The sequence below is a fragment of the Pteropus alecto genome, unplaced genomic scaffold, assembly GCF_000325575.1.
Source record: "Pteropus alecto unplaced genomic scaffold, ASM32557v1 scaffold195, whole genome shotgun sequence".
NCBI classification, from domain to species: domain Eukaryota; kingdom Metazoa; phylum Chordata; class Mammalia; order Chiroptera; family Pteropodidae; genus Pteropus; species Pteropus alecto.
The window spans coordinates 3,397,938-3,416,622 of record NW_006438073.1 but is presented as its reverse complement, the minus strand read 5'-3'; the positions used below and the strand labels follow the sequence as shown (position 1 = coordinate 3,416,622).

The following is an 18,685-nucleotide window of genomic DNA, read 5'->3' as shown; positions in this document are numbered from 1 at the left end:
TTTTCATGAGTAGGCCGAAAACGTGTCAAATGCAGGAAGCCCATCTAATACTTGCACAGAACAGCCGATGAATAAATACTTCTGGATTGGCTGTAAGTGCCTGCTCTGCGAAGCCCTCCACAGACATGGCCTGAATCCTCCACGTGACTCTCCACGTCTACCCCTGGGTCCTGACGGAGCCACACAGCTTCGTGGACTTCTACCTCTGCTGTCGCCCAGAGGGACGATGGCCCTGAGGTGAGTCAGAGGAGGAACACGGCCTTATTGAATGACTCTTCGTCTGTAAAATTACACTTATAACGCCTGGCTCCCAACAGGCCTCCAAGTTGAAAGTGATTTATTGATATTAATCTTTCAGGGTTGTTTATCACCTTAGTGGTGCTCTGTGAGAGATGAGCCATTCCCAACGCGGCCATCGGCCCGGAGAGGGTCAGAGAAGGTCTGGCCCCCGGGCTCTCAACCTTGACACCCATATCTACTTACACGTACTTACACCTGTAACAGACATGATATGAAACAAATTCTTCTGACAGGTTAAAGACTTTGTGGAATTTTACTTTATTTTGGCTATTGCCTCAAAAGCATGCCAACTTTCATGGCAGAAACTCTTGGCAGCAGAACGTAGGGGATGCTATTGTGCGGAGAACAAGTGGAAAGACCGCCAGACAAGGGACGGGCTTATCCGGCTGGAATGACAGCGTGGCTCCAGCTACAGCACGAAGACTCCGTGGACACAGGGGGACGGAGACGAGAGCAGGGGACAGACAGTGAAGTACAGGAAACGAGACGTGGCAGGAAGAGAGAGAATGGGGCTCCGACAACCAGGAACGGTTTTAATTTGACCTGAGAGGAGCGAAAAGGCTTCCGGGGAAGAATGTCATCTTACGGCCAAACGAGTCAGAAAGGTGACTTGGAATTCTGTCGTCTGTCTCTTGAGCGAGGAACACTGAATCACAGATAATGAGTGGCGAAATTAAAACCCCCTCCCTTTCTGAAAAACACCTGAGCTGCTTCTAAGAAAACCAGGAATAAGTCAAAAACACATGCCCCAAGTTCTTATTTACATTGTTCAGAGGTGGGTAAATTTGGCTCAGAGCTTCTTGTATCGATGAATAAAACTCTTTACGAAAACTACAGGCTTCATCAGAGCCGTGAAATGAATCCTGGCTGTCTCCACAATCTTGCAAAGTGTGAGTTCCATCACAGGGACGGCCACATTCCCTGACTTATCTGTCGTTTTGCCAGTCTCATGAAACCCTCGGTGCACTATGATAGATTATCTGGGAAAAGAAACACTTCCAAGTTTGTTTTCAGCTAAAAGATCACATGACTGTATTTATTCATTTTCAGTCAGAGGTGGGGACACAATCACTGGCCGTTCTGAGGCATGCAGGAACTTTCCAGAGAGGTCAATGAGTGGGAGGGGTGAAAACGTGACGGGTAGCTTGAATCCAAAAGCATTAGATTGTTTGATACATTATTTACTTATTTTTTACTTTTTAATTAGAGTAAATATTACGCTCAATATTATTTTACGCTCAATATTATTTTATGCTCAATATTATTTTCTATTAGTTTTAGGTCTACACATAGTGCTTAGACGTTTATATAATTTACGAAGTGAACCCCCGGGTTGGTCCAGGACCCACCTGGCACCATACGTAGTTATTACGCTATTATTGACTATATCCCGTATGCTGTACATCACATTCCCGTGACTATTTTGTAACTACCAATGTGTACTTCTTAATCCCTTCACCTTTTTCACTCAACCACCTGACCCCCCCTCATCTGGCAGTCACCAGTTTGTTCTCTATATCCCTGAGTCTGTTTTGTTTGTTCATTTATTTTGTTCTTTAGATTCCACATAGAAGTAAAATCATATATATTTTTAGGTTTAGTTATAGTACCTGTTGCTTCAACCAAAAAGAAAGAATAATTCTCCAGACACTGAGAAAAACTAATAGCCAACACCAAGTGTCTGGAAGCCATCGGGAGCCCGCGCCATCACAGAAAGCTCAGGGGCGGCCCCCGCATAGGTAGCAAAGAGTAAACAGTCCCCCATCATCTCAGGAGACTGGCCTTGTCCATTGCTGTCAAACGTCCCTGCTGGCTGAGTGCCCTGCTCTTCCCTGTTAGTCTCTAAGCCTCTGCCCTGCTTCCTGTCTGTCTGTCCACATGCTGGGCCTCCCGCTCTAACTCCTACTTATGCTGTAGCACCGGGCATAGGGACTGGCCGCACCTCGAAATCTGGGTTCTCAAAGACCCCTCCCCATAGCACTTACCACACCCCACTGTGTTTATTCCTCTCTTACAGCTTTCCCTCGCAGACTGTAAAACCCTTTTCAACAAGAACTGTGCATTTTATTGATCGCTTTGGATCAAAATGTAGAAACGGACAATGCAGAAGTCGCTCACACAAGTACACACATGCACATGTGTGTGGGGACTCGAGTCACTTTCTGCATCTGATCTGTGGTTCAGTAACACGCTTTGGACTTCATCATATCTAATAGTGCGTGTTTCCTAAATGTTATTGGTTACTATAGCTAGCTTGTGCTTTTACTTGAACTTTATAATTATTTTATCTTGTCCTTTGCCTCAAAGTGCATTAAATTTATAAATAAGTTTGTGGAGAGAATCTGTCTTGATTTCTATTGTGATTCATGACATATAGTAACCTATTCTGATGTATTTATTTGGTGACTAATAAACCTACTAAACTGAAAAAACAAGTTTAAATGTTTGTCAGTACTGTTATTGTTGGTTTTCTTGTCATCTAAAAAAAGTGATAATTTTGTTTGCTCATTTTTGATAGTTATATGTTCATGTTTATTTTTCTCATCTTATTGCATTAGTTAGAAAATCTAGAAAAATATTAAATATTAGCAGTGATAGTGGACATCCTAATTTGTTCCTAATTTTAACATAAATAATTCAGTATTTTACTAATTAAAAAAACCAGTTTTTTTCTAAATCATGTTAAAGGAATAGTCTTCATTAATTTTCTATTGCTGCATAGCAAATTACCACAAATGTAGTGGCTTTAAACACACGAATTTATTGCTTTGAATTTTTCAGTTAGAGCTCGGTCAGTTAATAGGTCAGGAGCCCAGGCCAGGGTCTCACCGGGCTACGATTAACACGAAGGAGGAGGTGCAGGTCTCAGTGGGCTCAGATCCTCACCCTTCCCAGCTCAGCGATTCATCCTCTGCCCCTCACACGTGGCCCCCTCCACCTTCAAGCCAGTAACGTGAGCTGAATCCTTCTCCTGCTTGGAATTTCTCCTTCTTGGCTCTCAAAGGGCTCTTGTGTTTATGCAGGAGCCCACATGGATAGTCCAGGATCCTCTCCCTAATTTAGAGTCAGTTGATTAGAAATCCTAACGGCATCTGCAAAGTCTCTTTGCCATGTACGATGACATACCCACAGGAGCAACATCACAGGATGAAGGTCACGGAGGTCAAAATCTTGCCCACCATACCTCCAATCTTGGTTTCCTGAGTTTTAGAGTTAGAAATAAGTGCCAAACTATATTAAATCTCTTTTTAGTATCTATTATCGTGATCACATACTTTTTGGTCTTTGACCTATTGATATATTAAGATTTAGTAACATTAAAAAATAATCGCATTCCTGGAATATACCTTTTTATGTCATAATGGCTAGTTCTTTTATCATATTGCTAGACTGAGTTTGTTATGTCATCATATTGGTTCTAACATATATTTATAAATGAGAATTTTTTTTTTTTGCATGTTATTTCTGTCAGGTTTTGGGGTTAGCCTATCACATGAAATGAACTGAAAAGCTGTCCAACCTGCTCTAAACTTTGGAACGGGAGAATAGGAAGTAAGATTGGGTCCAGCCTCTTTCTTGGATAATTCTCCAATAAACTTTTCAGTTTTTAATTGTTAGTAGTCTATTTAAGTTCTCCACTCATTTTTTGGCTAATTTCCCATAAAATAATGTTTCACTGAGATTTTTCAAATCAATTTGCATTGAGTTATACAATATACAAAATAATAGAATTATTTTCCAATAATGACAACAACAAAAAACCTCACCTATATTTCTCATTTGAATCTGTTATTTCTACTGCATTTTCTTTCTTTCGGTCTTACCAGAAGTTTATCTTTTGTTATTTATTTCCCAAAGAATTAGATCTGGTATCACATTTATTTTTGTTTCTTAGGTCATTTATTGTTTTCTTCCTGATTTTTCTTAAATTTATTTTGCAATTCTTTTTTATCTTCTTGAGATGAACTCTCTATTTGCTTCTAAGTTCAGTTTTATTTCTGGACTAGACTTGTTAAAACTTTTTACTTCATTGGCCGTCCGCCCTCCAAGTAAATTTCCTGTTTGGGGAGAACCCCAAAATAGGTGGAAGGCAGGGCCCCACCCGTCACCCCCACCTCCTATAGAAGCTGAAAGTGGGGTGATTCCCTCTCCCGCCTCGCTGGCGCCTGGGTATGCAAGTGAGAAAGGCCTAGGTGCTCCCACCAAGACCTCTGGATCCACAGTCCATGGGCCTCAGTCAGTTCCCAGCTGATGTCAGCAGCAGCATCGGAACTCAGGGGTGGCGCAACGAGCATCTTGCTGTGGCCCTCGCACCTCCTCTGCGGTCCTACTGCGGCTGTAACTGTCTGCACGCGGCCGCCCAGCCTCCCCCGGCTCTGCCTGGTTTCTGAGCCTGGTTCTCCGGCTTTCTCCTTCATTTCTATGAGCTACCTGATCATTTTCCAAATAACTTCTATTCTGCTAACTATTTTTGTGCGTGTGTTTGAAATAGTTGGAAATAGTTGGCATAGTTTTCTTTTACATTGTTCTTATTGTCACTTTCTAACTATTCCACAATTGCAATTTTGAAGTTTCTGTCACCCGAGAGTTATGACAAAGAGCTCTTTAAAAAATACTACATTTGCTCAGGTTCGTGTATTATATCTTTGACCGATTTCTAGTTTTATTGTTGTGTCGTCAGATAACATGGTCTGTGGCACATCTTTTGGGAAGCTGGAAATTTTTTTGTGGCCTCGTTGATTAAGTTTTGCAAATGTTCTACAGTTTTAAAAAGTAAGTATACTTTGTAGAAACAAAGTTCAACATCTATTTATTATTTATCGGTATCCTTTATTTTATTACTTTCTTTTGTTTACCCGAGCCATCAAAACCTGAGGCATGCTATTGTTTCTCACTAGCATTATGTTTACAGCAAATTATCCTGGCATTTTTAAACAATTTTTTCTTTATATATTCTAATGCATTGTTATTTGGTACATACACGTTCACGACTAAATTTCTAATTGCCCTCTTTACCAACGTAAAATTATGCTCTTTAACTCAGGTAATATGATAACTACAGTGCTTCCTATCTCGAATTCCCCTTGGTCTGTTCTTAATAACGATCCTTGGGGACTGTCTTTCGCTTTGATGCATCTAGCTGCTAGCACAGTGCCTGACACACAGGTGCTCATTAAATGAGAGTGAAAAGCAAGGATCCTGGAGACTAGGCGGTACAGTAAAGTCCTGTTTGTTTTGGTTCCTGGCACGATACAAATGCCAGCTTGCTCCACTCCCTTCGAATGATAGACTTTCCTGTGGGAAATTAAGAGCCCTCTCACCATACCCACATAGTTAAAGGGAAATTCTGGAGTGCTGCCCCACACCAGATGGAGGCCGCGATTCTAAGTCTCAGACGGAAACCTCTTAATATTGAGCACAACAGTGAAGTGGTAACTGGGCTCTCATGGGCAGGGGCAGTGCACGGCGGAGCACGCATGGCGGACGAGACAGATACCTGCCATCTGAGCCCAGAAACCCACATCGCGGAGGAAGCAGCTGGGTCAACAAAAGGAGCCGCTGTGGGGAGAGACCGAGCGCAGCAAGGAAGAGGCAGGGGAACGAGGAAGGCTTTACAGGATCCTTAAAGATGATGGTAAAGCTCTACCCAGAAAAGAGTAGCAGGATGCCGAGTCCCCTCAGAGGGCGTCTGAACATTCTTCGTGCCACCCGCAGCAGAAATGACAGAAGGGGGCAGATGAAAGGGTCCAGGGCCCCCTCTGTATGAGGGAAGAGGCTGGTACTGAGAGCTCCCCAGGGGGACACAGCCTGAGGGCTTCCTGGGCCATCTCCTTTGTCTTCACAGCACCTCCAGAAGTGGCACAGCAGATGCACAGAGGGTCCCCCTGGCCCAGACAGGGTAGCGGCTTTGGGACCCAGGTGGCTGCTGAATCCAGAGGCCACCTCTCAGCCTCCAGGTAAAGCTGCTTCCACCTGGATAAACTTAGACACTGGCCCAGAGCCCACCAAAGGACAGACCTCCCTTAAAGCGACCGCCTTGGTCAGGGAAGTGTGGAAGGGACTCATGTGGGACTTTGGAATGTACACGGTGAGTCTAGGAGGACCTCGCCAGCCCACACTGGCTTCTCAGCCCCTCAGCTGCTCTTGCTTTGATGACCCGAGGGAGCCTATGGAGCTGGGAGCAGAGGTGGTTCCACCGCCCCGGCCGTTGGTTGTTTAAACGTTTTATAACTTCAAAGGTCGCCTGAATGAACACACAACCCAAAGCACTCTGCTTCAAATGTGCAGAAGCGATTGATGACAACACACAGGGAGGGAACTAGAAAGGCAGAGAAAGCGTCAGAGAGAAAGAGATAGAAACAGAGGTGACCAGAGACAAAGTCAGAGGAGAGATTCTCTTCTGGGACGGCTGAGCATCTAAATCCTACCGGGTTACAGACAGACGAGGGGACTCCTGTCACTCTGTGCAGACGAATCTCGTTCTCTGCAGTATTTGTGGGGACTACGGCAGGATGCTGCCGTTACTCATGGCAACAGCATTCATGACAAGCACTTACTGACCCTCAGTGGGCACCAGGGTTGTACTGGGCACATGCCGGGCACCATCCACCCTGACTCCTCAAAGAAACCTATGAGGTTGTCTTAAGGTCGCCCCATTTTATAGATGTGGAAACAGGTAGGGGCGGTCGGATGAAATGCCCAAGTTCCACTATTATCCAATGATAGGACAAGGATTGATCCTGGGTCCATGTGTCCTTACAGCCATGTCCCAACCACTAAGCTCTGCTGACTCTACATTTGCAAGAGTTGCTCCCCAAGAAAGCTTTTCCTGAGTCCTCAAGTAAGAGTACAGACCCTCCATGACTTTGCTCTCATTTCAAACTTACTGAACAAAGAAAAAGACTCTTCTGAACTGCCTGGGAAACTGCATGTTCCCTCATCCCTCTCCCAGTGCAAAGCGACATTATTTGCGTGCCTAGGAATCACGAACCCAAACCCCTTCATTACTAAGGAAAAGGAGGCCACATGTGCCATCCCTGGCTCTCGACACATCCTTGTATGTTTTGCCCTGGCTGCAAAAGGTAGGATTCTTTCAATAAAAACTTTCTATCTCAAGATGAAATAGTCGCAAACTCTGCAGTTACACTTCTCAGTTGGAGACATCTGCTTTCCACTCTATTTCCTGAGTGCAGAAGGTCCCATTTGCTGGTCGGCTAATGGGTCCCACCAAAGGCCCAGACGCAGCGTAATGAACTGGAAAAGCAAAGCTACGTAGGCTTGAATCACTGTGCGTGGGCTGAATCGAGAGCGCTGTGAGTAGCTTAAGTCAGCTGCTTATCTCACCTGTCCTCCACGAGCGGGGCCCTCATCAGGGTTTGCCACGCTCCAGCCCTGGGTCCATCAACTGATGCTAAGAGGCAGCTGCAGGCAATGTGCTTTCCGTCCAGTGTTCCCCCTCTCGAGCCCATCCCCAAACCTTCCCCACTCTCCTTTCCCGTGGCTGTTCTGCATCTCCAATTATAGGACACCGCGTGCTTGACTGGGCAGTGCTGGACTGCCACTGTGACTTGGATTTATGAGGAAGGTCGCAGGAGGGCTCCTGCATATTCCAGACCAGTGGCTCTTATTTTCTCAGCTGGCAGTTTCTATAACAGATATTCCCTTAAATAGGCTACAGGAGAAGTACACCATTAACTGGGATTGATATCTAATTTTGGTAAGAGGATTTTACATCTAATTCATTAGGGTTCTTTAAGGAACATGTAAACCTATGGGTGATGGAGGGAATGACTAAGAGAATTATATGAACTTTTAGAAAGTGTTTTACGATAACACCAAGGGAACTTCAAAACACTATGAGAGAGAGAGGAAAGGTTTATCACGATTAGGAATGTAGCCTAGAGACAGGAGACAGGGTTGAGACCACCTGATCCAAATGAACAAATAGAAACAGTCAGGTGAACGTTGTTATAAACGATAAAGGAGATGTCCAGTAACCACTTTGGGTTTATAGTTAATGCCTATAAAAATCCCTACCTATAAATGCCAACTCGAATAAGTCATTAGACCTCTAGGGGAAAGCATACAAAATAACATAAGTCTTTATGTAAAAAAAATATAAGTTCCATACTATTCCATCATATAATAATATTCCACCATGTAAAATCAAAATTACAAACCTAGAAAGGGTCCTGAGAATCCCTACAGATTGTTTCCCTGAAGATATTTAGGCCACGGTGCTGTTTTGGCTTAAATTGTCCTGAAGATGGACATGGGATGACCACTGGGGGCCGGAGTCACCAGGAAGGGTATCAGAAATCAAACAAAGGCTGTCACGTGTCCTTGTAGAAACTCTACTGTGCCCTCACATAGAAGACCTCACATAGTGGGCATCCCACCTGCAGAAGGCTACAGCGGATCAAGGGATTGTCCAGAGGAAGCCAGTCAAAAATATAAGGGAGCAGCAGTAATAACAGCAACAGTGCTAACGAGCACAGGGCATTTGCTCTACGCCAGGCACTGTTCTAAGAATCACGCTTTCAACCACCCCACGAGGTAGGTGCTGTTACCGACCCCATTGCAGAGATGCAAAAATTGAGGCATAGAGAGTTGAAGTAGCTTGTCTAAGTCAAGAAGCTTGTGTCTGCACCCAGGCCATGTGACACCAGATTCTAGGCTCTTAACTACAGGCTACTTACTACCTGGGAAAGACTCAGCAGAATTCCATGCTGCTCCACTGCGGGGCAAAGGCCTAAAGTAATTTATCTAAGTTAATAAAACCAAGATAAGGCCCGATAGAGAAATAATGGACTTTCCAACAAACTGTAGATTCCTAACGTTAGAATAAAGTCAATTTCAGACAAAGAAAAGGAAAAGTGCTTTGCACGACAGGAAGTACATTATGACATTTTATTGTCCTGAAGAAGAATTGAGCCTATGAATTCCAGGAGACTCAAAAAAGTGCTGGCGATCGATAAGGTGTTACTCAGGGGAAAGGTTTGTTCTGAGGTGTTCTGTCCTTTCCCGGAGGAGGAAGCAGGAGACTTTCTATGCCCCGTCGCCCAGGGATACCCTTAGTTATTTCTCTTACAGGCAGGCTGTGGGGCTGAAGGAGGGAGGGCCTCCCCAGCGTGGCAAAGCCTTTGTCCGATTCTTACTACCCTTCTCGTACCGTAGGCCTCCTGCTAGCCCTGTGCCAACCTCGTCTCTAAGAAGCTCCACCCCAGGAAGGAAGGTGGTCTGTGGGTGCGAGCAGCAGCTTTCAGTGTGAAGTGCTTGCCAAATAATTTCAAAGGGTTGGACCCACATCGGTTATGGCCTAACGGCAGGGCCGAGTCTTCTGACCGAGGACCTCTGAGCTCCACTGTATCCCCTCTGCCCATTTCCCTAGTCTGTCCCCTCCAAGTACACAGGGGAGGTTGTAACGTCTCTGGGAAGAGAAACACCGCTAACTGCAGGCCCACAGGTCTCCTGGCCTCTGCCTCGTTTCGTCTCCTTCGCTCGAAAGGTCTCAGGCTCCCCATGCCAAACGACCCCCCAGGACTTGCAAGAATGCACAGAGCTCATCTGGCTCTACATGCAGATAGCTCGCTGGGCAATGGAGGGACCTAAGGGTGAAAGGGTTTTATTTCAAGTGCCTGCTGGCCTGGCAGCTCCAGGGAACAAAGAACCCCCACTCTGGTGTGGGTGCCCCAGGAGGATAAGGCCTTAGGGCACTGCACCAGTAGGGTGCAGGGGTGCAGGATGTAAAAAAAGAGAGAGAGAGATTTGGCTTGGTGAACAGGATCCGGGCAGGAGGCCGCTCACAGGCCACATATGAACTATTTACTGAGTTGTTCGGTTTCAAAGGATTAAAGAGACACACATGCAGACTCGTTAGCGCCGGTCTGTTCAAAGGAGATCGGCCACTCCATCAGCTGCAGGCATTTTTGCACAAGCATTCGGGGCGGGACGGAGGCGATTTCTGCTTCTACTCACCTACGCAGTTATCGCAAAGGCTACAATGAGAGGCACGAGGGGGCCGGAAAATCTTGCAGGTGAAACAATATTTAAGTTTCACAGTCTGGCCATTGATGATGACTTCTTTGGTTCTGGGAGGTGGGCGGTACCCCCCTGAACTGGTGCCGTTTGCGATATCTGTGGAGAAAAGAAAAAGAGCAGACACCCTTAACGTAGCACTTAACCTCTGCGGGCCCTCGCGCCTAAGGGGCTTGGGGTCAGCGCTGCCAAGTGCAGCGCCCTCACCTGTGCCTTTCTGGGAGGCTCCTGGCACCAGACACACAAATGTCGGGGGCATTGGCCGTCCCATAACCTTGGCGCTTCTTGCCAGGTCTTGGGGCTGTGCTTGCTATTTCACGCTGGTGGGAGTGACCACGTGCTGAGCTCTGGCCAATGGGATGCAAGCCTACATGGCCCCGCCCAGCTGGTGGGCCCCTCCCCAAACCCCGCCCATTCACTCCACTCCTGCCCCTGAGTCACCTTGGAGCTACAAACTCGGGTCCTTGAATGACCACACGAGGAAAACGGCCCCTGAGACCTCTTCCCTGGACCACACGGTTACAGGAGCACCACATTCCCACAGTGTTAAATTGCTGAAAGTTTGGATTCCATTCATTGCAGCAGCCAGCGCTGCCCTAATACTGTGGGTGATATTTACATCAGGCACACTTTTTGTCTCCGGCAGCCAACTCCACATCCGGCTCCAGAATCTGCCCACTTTGCGCACTGGCCTCCTCAGAAATACCAGGTATTGGATGGGGGGCATGTCGAGTTAAATATATATATATTTAAATCTTTAAGTGTATATTTTAAAAATAATTTCTATATTTTATTTGACCACCATCTTTATTTAGACCAGTTTTTAAAATGTTGAATAAAATACAAATAGTCTATTTTTTTTTTAAGTTTCATTTTCATTTACAGTCTGGTTCTTGTCCCTTAGAATCACCCAGGGAGCTCGTAAAACTCCAGTAATACATGGCCCCTTCCCTAGACCCATTAAATCAGAGCCGCCTGGAGTGATTCTAATGTGTTGCAGGGTTGAGAACCTCTGCTCTACAGGAAGATAAAACATCCAGTTTTATCCTTGTTTAGACCCCTCACAGCCCTATGAGACTTGCCAGAGGGCATCTGGGCAGCTAGCTGTGCAGTCAAGTACAGGCCACAGGTGGACGGAGGATAGCTTCACCCAGGGCTTCGTGGCCGATAAACACGGCAGAGCAGATCTGGTAGCTAGAGGAAATCTCGGGAAATTCACGGTGTTCTCTCAAAACAGAGCTGGTATCATTAAAGGCAGTCGTTCCTTTTAGTCCATACACACTCGAGGGACACACTATCAGACAGCAAGAGTTGTAACATGCTTTTGGAAATTTCCAAAGTGGCAGGAATGAGTCCCACCATCCAATTAGCACCTCCCCCGCCCCCAACTCAACCGATAAGGGCAAGAGGTATGTGGAGAGTTTTCAAAACTATTGATATTTCAGTCTTGCTCTCAGAAGTTCTGATTTCATTGGTGGGAGACAGTCTGGCATCGGGGGTTTCAAAAGCTCTCCAGGTACAGGAATCTCCAGCCAAAGCTGAGGACCACTCCCAGTGTGGTCCATGCAGTGTCCCTGTCATCTGAGAAGCAGGTTCTGGGCCCCGCCTGGAGATGGTGCAACAGAATCTGCATTTACCAAGATCCCCTGGGGTTCCTGCACTTGAAAGTTTGAGAACCCTGGTCTGGGTGCCTGTGAATACGCCCCATCCATACACCACACCCACCTCACACTCTTAAATTCTTCTTTGTCATGTACCCAAGAGAACTCAGAGAACACAGCTTCACTCGTTTTGAAACGGTCGCTTCACAAATCAGTCCCAGCCACCCAAGCATTTTCCCGTGGAGGACTTGGTGCTTTGGACAGCCAGTGGCATCTGCACAGCCCCTCTGCCCCCGGCAGGGCGGCTGTCACTCATTGATAGAACCCATGACTCCGGCGTCATGAGTTTAGCACCCCGCCCCCTCCTTTACCCCAATTTTCTTTAAGGGGCTGTCAGAGGCCTGGAATCTGCCCCCAGCCCTTTAGCCTAAGGCTTTTGGTATTGGTGAGTACACCAGCCTCGCTGGCAGGGGGAACATTACGAGCGATTACTAGTCATGGAAAAGGAAAGCTCCACGAGCAGGTTGTGGGAGAGGACAGAGAGTCCAGGGACCTGTGAGGGACAGAAGGGAGGGCAGGGAAATGGAAAAGCGAGCAGCAGCCCTGCTGCTTTGCCTCTTTGGGGGGACAACCCTTCTACTTAGAATAATTAAACATCTGTGAAGCCACCCCAAGGATGCCAGGTGATCTTGCCAAGCAGGACACCATTTCTCGGCATGTGTCCCACCTGCCTGGCGCCCCAGGTGGCTGCCCTATGGAATGGTGCTAAATTCAGCGGGCATCTGGACAGGCACTGAGCTCCCAAACATACGCAAGGAAGAGGAAGGCATCTCCACCGACTCTGTCATAAGGAGAAGACAAAGAGACAGCACCGCTGCGTACTTCCCTGAGCATCGGGTAAAAATAACTGGCTTTGAACAAACACATCAAAGATAAGGTCAGATCTTTACCCAGTGCCAACTGGGTGCCACCGAAGCCTAAATTAATTATGACTGTCACCTCGCTAGCCTTATGTCGTTCAGCTGTGAAGTCTGCGGTGTCTATTTAACTCTTGCAAACGTGGCTAGAGAAGCTAGAGAGACATATAGGTGTAAAAACAACAATCCAATCACTAATATTTGAGTTAATTTAATCAGAAAAGTTTGAGAACTGATTTGTCAAGGAACGTGTTTTAAAAAGCAGGGATGACAAACTGACCTACACTAGAATGATGACTGAAAAAGCCCAGTTCTAGAATGGTCATGATTCGAAGAAGTGCGAACCTGCTAGTACTTCTTAAGACAAACTCGAGTGATCCTATAGTTCATACACTTTCAAAAGATTAAACCTCTGATACAAAGTGAAAGCTACAATTCAGCAGACGTGGTAAACTGATGCTGAAGTCTTCAACTAAACCCACAAACTCTTTGACTAAATATCCGGAGAGCTCTTTATGTCAAAGGAATGGAAGAAGACAAGCAGGATTCGGGGCCCAGTTACACCATCATCAAGTGACCGAAGGACCACAGAACTAAAAAAAAAAAAAAAAGTCCATTGATATTCATAAAGGATTTACTCTGAGCAAAATACCAGGCCAGAGGCAGTGGAGGACCCATAAATAGACAGAGATGTCCGTGGGGTGGGGAGGGGTCGGTGGGGGTCCTGCTGGGCTGTCCGATGAACATCTCCCGGCCACCCCATCCCAGCCTGCTTTCCTGACGGCCCTCAGAGCCTGCTCTCTAAGTACAGTCTGACGAAGAAGCTCCGGGCCTCCTGTGAGGCGCAGCAGTCCCCCGGGCCCGGCCCCCTCTCTCCTGGTACACGGCCTTACGCAGAGCCAGTGCCTGGAGCACCGGCCTCCATGCTCCACTCCCCGGTGTCTGCACGGGATGTCTTCTCCACTCGGGCCTGCGATCCTGCTGTCGGTGGAGACAACCCTTTTCCCTCAGGTCCAGCTTGTGTCCACCTTTGGGCGCGCACTGTACCCGGCTCATTTATTTATCCAGTCACTCGCTCTCACTGTGCTATGCGGTGCCAGCCCTGTGCTGGGAGCGGGGGCTACAGCAGGAACTGAACAGATTTTTTCTCTGTGGGTGGTGTTCGTGGGCTGGAGGGAAGACCAGGACCTCCTCCAGTGCATCCGGTACGAGGATTAACTTCCCTCTTTCCCCAGATGACACTCGAGGGCAGGGACCACGCCTTACCCATGTCGATGTTCCCGGTGTCCAGCACAAGTAGGTCCCCAGGAACTGTCCACTGCATGGAAGGCCAACTGTCCTGACAGGTAGGGAGCAACGATGCTGGGATGCACAGGACTGGTGTCCCAACTCCTCCACACCCACCTGTCAGAGTCACACTGTCCAGTGATTCCTCCCTCCCCGGAATGCCCGCCACAAGGTCCTTCTGAAGCTGTCACTCCTCTTAAATGTGTCCATAGCCGCTGCTGGTCCAGAGACCCATCTCCCGCAGCTGGTCAGTGTCACCTGGGAGGGCTGGGCTGTGGGGGCAGCTCTGGGAAGAGAGGGTTCTTTCACATAACCCCGCGGCACCAGGCACACCTACGCCCAGGGCAGAGGTGAGTGACGAGGCCCTGAGACCCACCTGGGAACAAAAGACATCCTCTTTACCGTTCAGACGGATGCCAGTAGCCTTCATGGAATCTGTTTCTAAACCCTGGGGATGACGAGGACCCGTGGCCCGCATCACAGGGCATGGAAGGTGGCGTTCCTGTTCTAAACCTCCATTAGTTGAGTTTTGGATTTTCGTTTCGTTGGGCAACAATTGTGCCTCTGCTTCTTAGGGCTGCTCTTTGTGGTTTAAATACAGCTGTTGAAAAAGCTTAATTGAAGTCTGCAATAACTAATGGTTAAAGAACACGAGAATCTGGAGGGAAAAAACCGCTAACGGTTCTGCACGTTGATATGAGTCAGTGTTTCTCAAGGACATTTTTATACACAAACGTTTTGAAAGAAAGCTTAAAAGCTTAAAATGGCCCTTTCCTTCATAAAGCACCTCCCTCCCCAAATTGGTGAGCCGAAACAGAAACAGTAACAGAATCTTGGTCTAGCGCGAGCCTCACAATCAGCCTGTGGGCAGAGAATTCGAGGAGAGAGAAAGCGGAGAGGCCAGGATGAGCTCAGGGACACAGAACTGCAAGTCCACTAAGTTTTAAGTTGTTCGTTAGCATATGCCAAGTTCAGAGCCATTCTCCAAACAACACGCCATCCTTTCTTGAGAATGCTAGAGCTTGCATCCTGAGAGACCCCCTTGTCTGCCGTCTTATTTATTCCTGCCCCCAATTCAGGGATGAAACTGTGGAACTTTTAAAATTGTTGACCTTCACCATAGAGAAGCCCTGCCTTATCCACGTTTCTGTTTTCCATGGTTTCATTACCCACGGTCAACGGTGGTCCAAAAATACTAAGTGAAAAATTCCAGAAATAATTCATACGTTTTAAATTGTTCTGAGCACCTCACTTCATGGCATCACGCAGGCATCGTGTGGTGTCACGTCATCACGGGAAGAGGGGTGAGTGCGGTACAATGAGATATTTTGAGAGAGAGAGAGACTGCATTCATATAACCTTTATTACAATATATTATAATTGTTTTTATCTTATTATTAACTTTATCAGAGGCATGTGTCTATAGGAAAAAGCCTAGTCTATATAGGGTTCAGTGCTATCTGCAGTCTCGAGCATCTTCTGGGGGTCTACCCCACGGATAAGGGGGGACGACTGTATAAAGTAACTGAACTCTGATTTTTTAAAAGGCAAAGGGAAGAATCCCAATTTTCAAAAGCTGTAGATTAAGGTTCTTTTCCAAGAGGACTCAGAACAGTGGAATCCCTGGCGTTCTGGTTTCACAGACCATTCGCCAGCCGACGGTGCCCGCCAAAGCGGGAGGAGGCTCTCCTAACAGGTGCTAAGCCAGAATGAAAACAGAGTGTCTCCCCACGAGGTGATGTCACAGGGAACGTGTGATTTGCTATAGACTCGAGTCTCCGTGACCGTATCTACTGCCCGCGCCGGAGGACGGCCGTCAGAGCTAACAGATCTGCAGTTTTCATCCGGCCCCTTCACTGGTGCTTTGCGACATCTGGGGCAGAAACTGCCCAACCTTGGACTGGCCGATCTGTCATAAAGGAAGATGGTCACGGGCCATTAAAGCCGAACTCCTGGCTTCTAGTCTGTAAACTTCCAAGATCATAGAAAAATATTAATGATTAGCTCTTAGACAAGTCAACCTTTAAGTACTGGGGGGGAGAAGTGGAACAAATTCTGGTTTGACTACAGACATTGGTTAGGTTTCCACTCACGAGAGTAAAAATGTGACTATTTTCTGATGAGTATATTGAATGGAAACAGCTTTGCATCTATAGATGTTTAGGCACAAATATGCACATGAGGACTCATGAAGAAGCGACAGTCCCTAGTCCTCCTCCTCTGGTTAAGAGCTTTGCTGTGTCCGTGTGTCTTAAATGTTTGTTTTCAAGGACTGAAACTGATGCCTGAGTGAAGCTCACACAGGCAGAGTCTCAAACCTGAGCCACACGGTGGGCAGACGGGGGTGGTGGTGGGGGATGGGGCTCTGCTTAGCAGGCACATCTCAAGGAAGAGCTGAGAGCTCCAGAAAGCAGGAGTAAGAGAACCAGGCAAGTGGACGTGGGGAAGCCATAGCCACGGGCAGGCCCCGCATCTGCCGGAATGAGTCGTGCAAGGCAGCAGTACCCGACCTTTGTGGCTCCAGGAACTGGTGCTCGTATGAGAATCTAATGCCTGGGGATCTGAGGCGGAGCCGAGGCGGTGACGCTGGTGCTGGGGAGCGGCTGCAAATACAGATGGAGCTTTACTCACTCCCCCACTGTACAACTGCTGTGCGGCCCTAACAGGCCGCAGGCTGGTACCAATCTGAGGCATGGGGGATGGGGACCCTTGCTACAAGGAATGGAAGACATACGACATTTAGGGCCCGGTTATTTTTTTTCCAAATTGTTCATTCACTCAACACTCATGAGTGTTGGAGTTTCCCTGGTGGGCAACACAGACCTGGTCTCTGCCTTTAAGGAGTCTACAGTCTAGAGGAAGAGAGAGATAGTAATTAAATAATCACACAACTAAACGCACCATTACCCATCGTGTTATTTTTTGACAGGGAAGCAGGGAAGTCTGCCTGGTATGGGGGCTCTTCCCAGAAGAAGCAGCATTTGAACCAGGACTGAAGGATGAGGAAGTCCCCAGGACTTCCCCAGGCAGTATGCGTGTGCGTGTGCATGCATGTGCGTGCGTGTGTGTGCACACATACACTGCAGGTTGGGAGCAAGGCATTTCAGGCAGAGGGACGAACAGTGTACTGGCCCCAAAACAGAAGGCAGGTGACATATCTAAGAACTTAAGGGAGGGGATTGTGACCAGGATACAGAGTGATAGGGAGACACTCAGAGAGAAAGAAGGCGGGGGCGAGACCGCCCAGAGCCTTGCGGTCACGTCTGGGATGCTGGCCGTCAACCTAAGCGCAAAAAGAATTTGATTGTTAATTTTATGTCTCAACTTGGCTAAGCTATGTGCCCAGCTGTTTGGTCAAACACCAGTATGGAGGTGTTTTTAGGTGAGATTCATATTTAAATCAGGAGACTCTGAATGAAGCAGATTACCCTCCATAAAGTGGGTGGGCCTCATCCAATTAGATGAAGACCTTGAGAGCCAAGACTAAGGTTCCTCAAAGGAGGAGAGAAGACAGCAATGTAGAAATTCCGCCTGCGTTCCCAGGCTGCTGCCCCCTGGAGTCCGGACGTGAGACCGCACATCAGCTCCTGCCCGACTTTGCAGCCCGCCGGCCTACCCTACACATTTCACAGGCGCCAGCCCCCACAATCCTGTGAGCCAATTCTTTAAAGATAAACCTATATTTCTCTGTTGGTTCTTTTTTTTCTCCAGAGAACCCGAATACAGAAGCCAAGAACGGTTCTATGCTGTGCAGTAATGTGATCCGGTAGGAATTTAAAAATATCACGTTGACCGCAGTCTCAAAGATGGGTTGCGGGGAGGGGAAGCAAAGAACGGATTTAGGCCAGTTAGGAGAGGCCTGGAATACAGGCCAGGGAGGATGCTGGCCTGAAACTGGGTGACGGATGTGGTGATGGAGAGAAGTAGATACATTCCAGGAACGAAGGGTAACATCGATTATTCACAGACGTGGTAAACGGAAGACAGGTGGGCGACCAGGGCGAGTCCCGGGCTCATCCTGAGGCAGGGAGCACTGGGTTGTTTTGAGAAGGCATCAGATGGCAGGAGGGCTGAGCCCTGGGCACCCCTGGGTGGAAAAGCGAGGCGCGCTGGGGAGGTGGAGGGAGGCCCCGAGTTGCTGAGTCATTTGGTCTGTCGTGCACATTCGAGAAACGCGAACACTGGGTTCTCTCTGGAAGACTGACTTCAGCATCGGCACGGCAAGGTGCCAGGGGCCCGGCAGTAGAGAAAGCCCAGGGCGTCCCCCATGCGCATGGCCCTCTCGCTGTCCGAGAACACTTCCCTCCCGTGTGACGAGAGCTGCCTGGCTGCCCGCAGAGCAAGTGCTGGTGTGGGAGTGAAATCGGGCTTTCCGGGGACAAAGCGGGCAGTAGCTACGACGAGGACTCGGGGAATGGCACTCTCTCTGGGCTGGACAGGGAGCACTGGGAACCAAGCTCGGCAAGGACTGGTGCCTGGCCAGACGGGTTAATCGCCACGCCCCGAACGCTTGGACCATGTGCCCAGAGAGGGGGAAGAGCG

At 47.8% G+C, this 18,685-nt stretch overlaps 1 protein-coding gene across 3 annotated transcripts in view; it reads right to left on the bottom strand.

Annotated features, from left to right (window-relative positions):
• ZDHHC14 (zinc finger DHHC-type containing 14) overlaps window positions 1–18,685 on the bottom strand; it is a 221,250-nt gene that overhangs the window by 47,862 nt on the left and 154,703 nt on the right. For all 3 annotated transcript variants that reach the window (XM_006915021.2, XM_015591912.2, XM_025049067.1), the window contains one exon: window positions 10,279–10,437. In XM_006915021.2, coding sequence (XP_006915083.1) covers window positions 10,279–10,437 — 159 coding nt within the window. The remainder of the gene's footprint in view (window positions 1–10,278; window positions 10,438–18,685) is intronic.